Raw genomic sequence first — 11,204 nt, 5'->3', positions numbered from 1 at the left:
CATGCCATTGATTTCTTAATACACATATCCAGCTTGCAAGGCTCCCAAGTGTCAGCATGCGCTCATTAATATTATATTGATATGTGTTTATGAGGTCATGACACAAAAATGGAATAAACGCAATATTTTGGTGTTTGTCTTAGTACATTATCTGCGTAAAAATTCCTACTTCAATTTTTAATAAAATGTTAACATTTTAATTGAAACAGACGTTGGGGTACGAACTATAATAGATCTATTTCACCATGCCTTGATCATTCTTTATGACTGACTGAGACGGAAGCCATCCATTGCGCTCTGGATTTTGGGGTGTTTTTAAAAAAATATAGACTGGTGCAAAATGACTTTAAAAACAAGCATTTGTGCAACTTGAGGCATTTTATTACCTTCAAAGTGAATCATACATTCTTACTTACAAAATACATAGACATAGAAGTTACAGCGGTTCTACAAAGGAAAGGGGACAGGTGTGTATCATTTTTTAACATGTGTTCATGAAGATATCTGTTTAAGATATTTTCAGTTCTATTGGGATTTTCCTTTTTTTCTGAGTTGGTCTTCAAAGAAGTCATTGCAGGCAACAGTCAGAGCAGCAACCAAAATAACAAATTCATTGAAATCCACCTCATTGTCTTTATTGGAATCAAGATCTTTCATGATATTGTCCACAAGAGATGGATCCTTCTGAGCCTGGAGAAAGAAAGAAAGATAATTAGACACATTTAGCTTAATGAATAGTACAACTCATTGAAGACAATCAATGTTAATCATACGGCAATTATTTAGGTACCACTATCCCATGCAGCACATTTGTGACTATTTAAAAAAAAGGAAAAATAAATGATTACAATAGCATGGAAAAAAATGAATATCTGGTCACAATATTTCAGTTGGAGTTGGGTAGGCTGTCCTACCCCTGTCCCAAAATATACTCAGGTAGGAAAATGCTTGGTTAAATCTTTATCCAGCACTTCGTACAGAATGGAAGACAAGACATATATAAAAATTACAATAGCTGTCATATCATTATGGGTTAGCAAGTTCTGAATAAATACTTGTTTCGGTGTGAAGAACCTGTTCACTGAAATATTTCATCAAATATTTCCTGAAGACTTTTAGGCATATTAGTTATATTATTTTGCTGACAGTCAGTATTTTCCTTTTGAAATCAACTGATTGTCTCTGCTTTCACCATGCTGGTGGGCAGAGAATTCCAGCATCATAGGTTATCATAGAATTTACAGGGCAGAAGGAGGCCATTCGGCCCATCGTGTCTGCACCGGCTCTTGGAAAGAGCACCCTACCCAAGGTCAGCACCTCCGCCCTATCCCCATAACCCAGCAACCCCACCCAACACTAAGGGCAATTTTGTACACTATGGGCAATTTATCATGGCCAATCCACCTAACCTGCACATCTTTGGACTGTGGGAGGAAACCGGAGGCACCGGAGGAAACCCACGCACACACGGGAAGGATGTGCAGACTCCGCACAGACAGTGACCCAAGCCGGAATCGAACCTGGGACCCTGGAGCTGTGAAGCATTTGTGCTATTCACAATGCTACCATGCTGCCCATGCAGCATGCAGTGGGGTTGCTCAAATTGCCCAATTGGTAGAAACAAGCGGCAGGATTTTTACTTTAGGTTGGGACAAATGGGAATCGCAACCCCACACTATGTTGTAAACAGTTACCTAGCAGGCATTTTGAGGCACCTCTCTCCAATTTGTTAAAATCTTTACATTTAAAAGTGTCGTCAGCAGCTTGGTCACCATATTGGAGCCGGAGACCCTCCACAGAGCTGTCTGAGGCTACAGCTGTGACCAGGCAGGTGAGGAAGGCCCCAAAGCCTGACTGGAGCTTCTGGACCCTGCTCTACCAAATAGGAGGCTGCCACCATATAGCTGGCCTGATCCCCACTGCTTCTGGGGTCCCAAAGTTGACCTCTGGCAATAGACCTTAATTAGGCCGTTGAAATGCCCTATTTGGTTATCTGTCACGTGCAGATGGGCAACCCTAACATTTCCTCACCCCAACTGTCTAGTAAAGTAGCCCGGGGGCAGGATGGTGTCAGCAAACCAACATACAAGCCAGGGAGTGAATTTTGACACTGCCTGTCTCTGCACTCCCCCCCCCCCCCCCCCCCCGGACCCATCAAGGCCTTAAATTCCTGCCGAAGAAATTTAGAAACAACATTGAGAATTGGGAGTAGAGAGCAGAATTTGAAAGATGATACATTTTACTTTGCTTAAATAATTGCCCTGAGATCCATACATATACGATTTTACTGTACTCTGAAATATAACTCAGACGGTTGGCCTGTTTTGGAGAAGATTCAATTGTCAACAAGATCTGGTAACTTTAAAAGCAGTTTTCGGTTTGTTCATCGAATCAAAGAACCATGGAATAGTTACAGAAGGTCCATCATGGCCATGTTGATTCTCTGCAGAAGGAACTCAGCTAGCTTCACTCCTGTGTTGTTTCCCTGTAGCCCTGCAAATCTTTCTCTTCAGTTTCTTATTTATTTCTCTTTTGAGTGAATCTGGCTGCACCATACTCTCAGGCAATGCATATTACATTCTGCGTATAAATATTTTTCCTCATGTCACCTTTGCTGCTTTTGCCAATCACTTAAATTGGTTACCTCTGGTTCTCGATCCTTCCACCAATGGGAATAGATTGCCCCTATCTATTCTAGACCCTCACGATTTTGAACATCTCTATCAAATCTCCTCTCAACCTTTCTTCTCCAAGGAGAACAACCCCAGCTTCTCCAATCTATCCATGTCTCTGAAGTCCCTCATTCATTGAACCATTCCCATAAATCGTTTCCAAACTGTCACCAAAGCCTTTAGATCCTTCATGAAGTGCGGTGACACAATACCCCAGGTGAGGCAAAATTGGTGTTTTGTAATAATTTATTATTCCTTGCTTTTGTATTCTGTGCCTACATTTATAAAGCCCAGGATCCTGTGTGTTATTTTAACCACTTGCTGAATCTTCAGTAATTCATGCGCATAGATGCCGAGGTCTTTATGTTCCTGCACCCACTTTGAAATCACATCTTTCATTTCTTTTTTAAAACTATTTTTATTCTGCTCCTTTTTCAGGTTTTCTCCCAAATTTACACCCACCAACAATAAACAATAATCAGTAACAAATATGTCAATCCCCATAACAATAACAACGATCCCATCCTCCCACCAAACCCCAAACATTAGCCCGCATGTTCACACAAATAAATGACAAAAAGGAATTAGTGATCACCCATAGTCGCCATTAACACACACAGCCCCCCTCCCCCCACCCTCCGAACCACACGCCCCAACTAATGTTCGATGTTATCCAGTTCTTGAAAGTACATAATGAATAATGCCCATGGATTGTAGAACCCCTCCATCCTTCCCCTCAGTTCAAACTTAACCTTCTCAAGAGTCAAGAATTCCAACAGGCCCCCCCCCCCCCCCCCCCCCCCCCCCGCCACGCCAGGGCACAGGGTGGAGAGGCTACTCTCCATCCCAGCAGGATCCGCCTTCGGGCGATCAACGAGGCGAAGGCTACAACATTTGACTTTTGCACCCGTTTCCAACCCTGACTGGTCCGACACCCCAAATATGGCCTCCCGGGGGCCCGGGTCCAGTTTCACGTGCGCCACTTTAGAAATTACCCTAAAAACCTCCTTCCAGTAATCCTCTAGCTTTGGACAGGACCAAAACATATGAAGATGATTAGCGGGCCGCCCCCCACAGCGTTCACATTCATCTTCTACTTCTTCAAAGAATCGACTCATCCTCGCCCTCGTGAGGTGTGCTCTGTATACCATCTTCAGCTGTATCAGCCCCAACCTCGCGCACGAGGTGGAGGCATTCACTCTCCGGTGCACCTCACACCAGAACCCCTCTGCCATATCCTCTCCCAACTCTTCCTCCCACTTTGCTTTGATTCCTTTCAGTGGTGCCTTCTCCTCTTCCAAATTGGCTCTGTAAACTGCTGACCTAGTCCCTTCTCCAGTCCCCCTGTCGTCAGCACCTCCTACAGCAATGTGGAGGCCGGCTCCACCGGGAAGATCTGTATCTCCTTTCTGGAAAAATCTCAAACCTGCATGTATCTAAACATTTCCCCCTGCTCCAGCCCAAACTTCGCTTCCAGCTCCTTCAATCCTGCAAACCGACCCCTAAGAAACAAATCTTTTAGTGTCTTAATCCCCTTCTCCTCCCATTTCCGAAAATTTCCATCCCACCTCCCTGGCTCAAATCTGTGGTTCCCCCAAATCGGCATTTCCATTGATCCTGCCCCCAACCCGAAGTGTTGGCGAAACTGTCTCCAAATTTTCAATGAAGCTATTATTACTGGACTCCCTGCGTATTTCCCCGGGGCTATCGGGAGAGATGATGTTGCTAGTGCTTTCAGTCCTGACCCCCTGCACAAACTCTCCTCTATTCTGACCCATTGGGAGTCAACCCCTCTGACCCAGCTCCGCACCTTCTCCACATTCGCCGCCCAGTAGTAATACATCAGGTTCGGAAGCCCCAAACCCCCTGCCTGCCTTCCCCTCTGTAGTAGCACCTTTCTAACTCTGGCCACCTTCCCTCCCCATATGAACAAAGTAATCCTTCCCTCAATCTCTCTGAAAAAAGCCTTTGGCAGGAAAATCGGCAGGCATTGAAAAATAAACAGAAATCGCGGCAACACGTTCATTTTAACCGTTTGTACCCGACCCGCCAGTGACAGAGGGAGACCATCCCACCTTGCCAGATCAGCTTTCACTCTCCTCACCAAACTAGAAATGTACCTGCGGAGCCCCCCTTCTCCTGGGCAACCTGCACCCCCAGGTACCTAAAGTGAGTCACATCTTTCATTTTATGCTGCCTTGTCATATTCTTCCTGCCACACTTCTCTGCATCAAATTTAATCTGCCATATGCCCACTCACTCTTGAAGTTTACCACTATCTTCCTCACAGTTCACAATAATTCCAGGTTTTGTGTCATTTGCAAATTTTGGAATTACAGCTTGCACATTAATATATGTATTAGGTCATTATATATATGTGAAAAAACACTGTGGTCCCAGTGCCAACCACCCCCAGGGAATCTCACTATGCACCTTCCTCAATTCCAAAAAACAATCATTCACCACTGTGTTCTGTTTCTTGTCACTCGATCAGCCAAATTTGCATCACAGCTGCCACTGTCTCTTTTATTCCACATGTTTCAGCTTTGTGGGCAAGCCGATCATATGGCATATTATTAAATGGACTTCTAGAAGTCCTTGTGCACCACATCAACCAAACCAACTTCACACTCATGGTGGATGCGCCTTTACTATCATACGTTAACAGCAACAAAACTCACATAATTCATACCAGAGCAGACAACATTCACAGGAACATGTAAGGAGGGATTACTGGCTCAATGAAAACGTCCGCGGGGAAGGCAATAAAACTGCCCCTTCTTTGGCCTTTGCTCAGTTCTTGAGTTCCTCCAGTTGGGGTGGCATTGTAGTGATTACCTCAATTGTGCCTCTGTAAGAATAGATCACCCACCCCAAGTATTTAAATGATCCTGTCCCCTTATTATTATCTAAAATGTAATGAACTCAGGGCACAATGGTAGCTGCATTTTTGCTCCCTCCCCGATACTTCAAAAAGGGGAACAGGGACACCAGAAATGCATATTTGGGCACAATTGGACTTTTTAATGATTGCACAATGGAATAGGTTTGTATTTCCAATAGAAGAACTCTTCCTTAAAACTTCAATAAAGCAGAAACCAGATAGCTCTTCAGAATAATAGCAGATGAATACATTTAAATAATTTTCTTCATCTACCATATTAATGGCAAACATTAAAGCCATTAGTTGAGCAAATTAAATCACTCTGTTAGAATAACAGACTGTTACCATTTGGGCATAGTAAGCCTCTATCTGCTCTTATCCCCGATGGTAATACTCAACTTCATTCGGTAGAAAATGCTAGAAATGCAAAGCACATTGATGAGCATCTAAAAAAGGTTAACGTTGATGTATGACCCTTTATCAGATCTCAGTTCTACTTTCTCTTTTTCAATGACGCTGATTCACTCTTATTCATCCAGCAACTCCTCAAAAACAGTGGTTGTTTATTTAAAATAATTACACCAGCACACTCTAAACATATGTAACCCCAAACTTGTCTCTCGACTGATAGTTGGATAGGGGCAGGGTTCTGATGTGTTAAGAGGATGTGTTTTTGTTTGAAGAAAAATAAACGATTTCTAATGCCTTTTTTCTGACTGGATTTTAATAAACTGTAATCCCATTAAGATAATGGGAAGACTGCCAGCCAGCACAATATACTTACGTTCCATCAAAGTGGGAATGAAAAGGAACAGACTCTTAAACCCTCTCACCTTCCGGGGAGCATGAAAGACTCCATTTCCTCTTGCTTTTTATACTATTGCTCTTCAACAGTTTTTGAGATGAGCCATTAAATATGCAATGACTTGTTCCACAATGACTACAGCAGACACGATAATCAAATTCCACTTGAATATACAGCTAGTAGGCTTTTTAAGAACTGTTCGCCAAGTCAGAGTAGAGAAGAAGAATATACTGAAAGGCAGAAAAGAGGCATGTCTCTCTCTCTGAAGTATTTTGCTTAGATATTGCAAACATCCTGAGAAGAGAAATCTACCACAAATCAAGATCTTTTGGGAATAAAACCTGGAAATCCTCTCCGTGCAACTACACCCAGGAAGAATTAAACGGCCGCAGCATGGAATCGCTGCATTGCAAACAGCAAAAGGACAGTTTACAGTATATTTCTTTCATTATGTTTTTTTCGCCATGAACTGTAAAAAGTCTTTAAGTCTATCCTTGTATTCTACCAGCTGTACTAGTGTATGTGGGCCCAGGTAATATGTGTGACATATGAATGAGGGTCACAATTTTCCTAGTTTTTTTTACATTTTGGAAATAGGATCAACAAACTTCTCTCGTTCTTTGATTTAAACTCAGAAAACCTGTCTGATTAATTCTTCATAATCTGAAAGCGTGTATAGTACGACTCCCGTCATGTTGACAAAGCACATACTCGCCAAATTCACATGAAGATTGCAGGGAAGCAATTTTCATGCTTCCCTGTCAAAAGACAAATGACATCCAAACAGAATGTCATTTAAATATGCAGGCTGCTGTTCTGCTACACTGTAGGACCCAATTGCCATTTTAAGGATCAAATGGCCACACTCTGAACACTTTGTCCACTTCTATAGGGTGTTTAAAGGTAAGTCTGGTAGTTGCTCTAAAAAAAACAGCGAGGGCAGAACGGTGGCACAGTGGTTAGCCCTGCTGCCTCACGGTGCCGAGGTCCCAGGTTCGATCCCGGCTTTGGGTCACTGTCCATGTGGAGTTTGCACATTCTCCCCATGTTTGCGTGGGTTTCGCCCCCATAACCCAAAGATGTGTCGGGCAGGTAGATTGGCGATGCTAAATTGCCCCTTAATTGGAAAAATTGAATTGGGTACTCTAAATTTATAAGAAAAAAAAAGAAAAACAGCACAGAAAACTTTAATTCTCTTTTTCTTCTGCTGAAGAAAATCATTTCACCACTTCCAATCTGTTTCTCACTGGAAAATGCATTACCTGAACACACTGTGTACTTGCCTGTGTAGGTAACCTCAGCTTGAGCACCAGCAGTGTGAGTTAGCTGACTAAAAATAAAATAATTTATTTTAATTACCCTGTAGGCTACGGAATAACATTGGATTCTTAATTTAGTGGCCTTGTAGTTTTATAGATGACTTTTAAAGCTGGCATGATTGCTGACCCTTTATGTCCCTGATTATTAGGAATGCTGATCGTGAAACTACCGAGCTGTTGTAAAAACCCATCTGGTTCTCTAATGTCCTTTAGGGAAGGAAATTTGTCGTCCTTATCAGGCCTGGCATTTTGTGAGTTTGACCCACATTAATATGGTCGATTCTGCACAGCCCTTTAAAATGGCCGAACAAGCCGCTCAGTTGTCCCAAGGGCAATTAGGGACGGGCAATAAATCAGAGGTGCCCACTTCCTGTGAATCAATAAATAACTTTTTTAAAAATCTAATCTTACAGTCAGAGAGACTGTACTGACATGCTTCGCCAGTGTTGGATTCTTCAGTTTTTTTGTTTGTAACAGAAAACCAAACAATTCTGCCCAGTGCTGACATAGCTGTTTATCCCGTCTGCACACAAATGACTTTAACAGCCATTCTAAGCAGTTAACTTCTTAGTATCAGTAGATATTTTAGCCCTACAGTATGCAGTACCTAAAGTTTAACTATTTGTTGTTCACTATATACCAGTAATTTGGCTTTTTGGATTTGTTTGTTGATCCCTGTCAATGATGCACTGTAACCAACAAAACAACAACTAATTGTATTCATAGAGCACCTTTAACGTGATAAAATGTCTCCAGGTGCTTCACAGGAGCACTTTTGAACAAAATATGATGCCGCGCCATATCAGGAGAATCAGATGACCCAGATGTTTAATCAAAGAGACACATTTTAAGGAGAGACTTAAAGGATAGAAGCGATGTAGAGGGACAGAGAGGTATGCAAAGGGAATTCCAGAGCTAAGACTCTAAGCAACTAAAGGTATGACCCCCAATGATGGAACAATTAAAATTGGGGATGCTGAACAGGTCAGGACTAGATGAGCGCAGATATCTCGGAGGGTTGTAGAACTGGGGAAGATTACAGAGATAGAGAGGGGTGAGGCCATGGAGAGATTTAAAAACAAGACCCTTGCTTGACAGTGAGTATAGGGGTGTGAGGTGAAAGGGACTTGGTATAAGGGACTTGGCAGAGCTTTGGATGCCTTCCAGTTTATGGAGGGTAGAGCATGGGAGGCTGGCCTGGAGTGCATTGGAACAATCATGTCTATAGGTAACAAAGGCATGTTGAAGAATTTCAGCAGTAGATGAGCTGAGACAGGGTGAAGTCAGGAAATATTACAGAGGTGGAAATGGATAATGTTAATGATGATGCAGATATGTGTTTGGAAGCTCAGCTCAGAGTCAAATATGACACCAATGTATGGTTTAGTCTCAAACTGTTTCCATAGATAGAGCTATGAAGCAGCTTGGTAGGGGAACCAAAGGTCTTCCCAATATTTAATGGAAGAATGTCTAATTAAGCAGTCTGATGATTTGACAGTAGTGGTCGAGGTGAGACAGGTGTGAAGAGATATATCTGGGTGCCGTCAGTGTACGCGTGAATTCTAATGTTGTGCCTTCGGATGATGTCGCTGACAGGCAAAATGTAAATTCTTTTTATTCATTTATGAATCGTTGGCTTCTCTGGCTAGGCCAACATTTATTGCCAATTCCTAATTGCCCTCATTGTAGTGGTGAGCTGCCTTCTTGAACTGCTGTAGTCCATGTGGTGTAGGTATACCCACCGTGCTGGTAAGAGGGAATTCCAGGGTTTTGACCATGCAACAGTGAAGGTACAGTGATATATTTCCAAGGCAGTATGATGAGTGGCTTGGGGGGGAACCTCAAGGTGGTTGTGTTCCCATGCATCTTCTGCCCTTGTCCTTTGTGATAGTAGTAGTAGTGGGTTTGGAAGGTGTTGTCTGAGGAGCCTGGTGCATTCCTGCAGTGCATCTTGTACATGGTACACACTGCTGCTACTGTGCATTGGTGGTGGAAGGATTGAATGTTTGTGGAAGGGATGCCTTGTCCTGGATGGTGTTGAGTTTCTTGAGTGTTGTTGGAGCTGCACTCATCCAGGCAATTGGAGAGTATTCCATTACACTCCTGACTTGTGCCTTGTAGCTGGTGGGCAGACTTTGGAGAGTCAGGAGGTGAGTTACTCACAATAGGATTCTTAGCCTCTGACCTGCTCTTGTAGCCTCAGTATTTATATGGCTAGTCCAGTTCAGTTTCTGGTCAATGGTAACCCACACGACAGTGGTGGAGTCAGCGATGGTAATGACATTGAATGTCAAGGGGTGAAGTTTAGATTCTCTTTTGTTGGAGATGTTCATTGCCTGGCACTTGTGTGGCATGAATTTTACTTGTCACTTATTAGCCCAAGCCAAGATATTGTCTCGGTCTTAATGCGGAGAGAGGATGGGGCCAAGGAGAGATTTTTGGTAGACACCAGAGGTATCGATGAGGGAGCAGGAAGAGAGAAAATACAGTGATAGCCTGGATACAATTAGATACAGAAGAATGGAACCAGCTGGGAGCAATCCTACCCAGCTGAACGACAGTGAAAATGTCATTTCAGTCCTGTTGCAAGTACAGAAATTTGATTGGAGAGGTTCAAACAGTGAACTTCAGGAAAGATGGGCATGGATTTTGACATTACAACATGTTCATTGGCTTGCAGAGGAAAGCGAGTTTTGAGATGGGGGCTGTAGTTTTCAACAATGATAAAGTCAAGGATTTCCTTTCAGGAAAAAGGATATTGATGGCAGAATTAGAGAGATGGACACCACCCGCTGAAGAGTGAGAACTATAAACAAAATTGGCTAACGTGGTGACCAGGAAGGAAAGAGGGTGATCAACATATTAGTGGGAATAAGGTCACAGGGGCAAGAGTTAGATGGAGCAAGGAAAGATGCGGGAGAATCTATAGGAGAGGAAAGACAGAAAGATGCTAGTTTAAGTATAGAGCAGGGGAGACCATTAAAGAAAGTTCAATCCGGTAGACTAATGGAAGTTAGGGATGCAGCAGAGGAAGCTGATCAAATGGTTTTGATCTTAGTGGCCTAGAAGTCTGTGAGCACCTTGTACTTATTCTTTGAGGTGAGGGTGGAAGAGACAGGGGAATGGAGTTTGAGAAGACAATCTATTGTGAAGAAAATAAACTAGGGTCATCTATCTAGTTGTGTGAGGCTGCTTGGGGATGAGTGACCATAATTTGATAGACTTCTTCATCAAGATATAGAGTGGCGTTGTTAATTCTGAGACTAGGGTCCTGAATCTAAATAAAAGAAACTATGATGGCAGGAGGTGCAAGTTGGGTATGATGGATTGGGAAATATTACTTTGATGGATGACAGTGGATAGGAAATAGCAAACATAGAAAGAGCGCATAGGTGAACTGCAATAACTGTTCATTTCTGTTGGTGCAAAAATAAAATGGGAAAGCTGGCCAAACCATGGTGTACAAGGGAAATTAGATCCAAGGAAGAGGTATGCAAATTGGGCAGAAAAACCAGCAAGCCTGA

At 42.8% G+C, this 11,204-nt stretch overlaps 1 protein-coding gene across 4 annotated transcripts in view; it reads right to left on the bottom strand.

Annotated features, from left to right (window-relative positions):
- Positions 1-359: 359 nt before the first annotated feature.
- s100z (S100 calcium binding protein Z) overlaps positions 360-11,204 on the bottom strand; it is a 67,757-nt gene continuing 56,912 nt past the window's right edge. For all 4 annotated transcript variants that reach the window (XM_038805537.1, XM_038805536.1, XM_038805533.1 and 1 more), the window contains exon 3: positions 360-690. In XM_038805537.1, the coding sequence (XP_038661465.1) occupies positions 526-690 (165 nt within the window). In that variant the 3' untranslated portion in view covers positions 360-525. The remainder of the gene's footprint in view (positions 691-11,204) is intronic.

The sequence above is a fragment of the Scyliorhinus canicula genome, chromosome 8 (genome assembly GCF_902713615.1).
Source record: "Scyliorhinus canicula chromosome 8, sScyCan1.1, whole genome shotgun sequence".
Lineage (NCBI taxonomy): Eukaryota > Metazoa > Chordata > Chondrichthyes > Carcharhiniformes > Scyliorhinidae > Scyliorhinus > Scyliorhinus canicula.
This window is presented reverse-complemented; position numbering and strand designations above follow the sequence as displayed.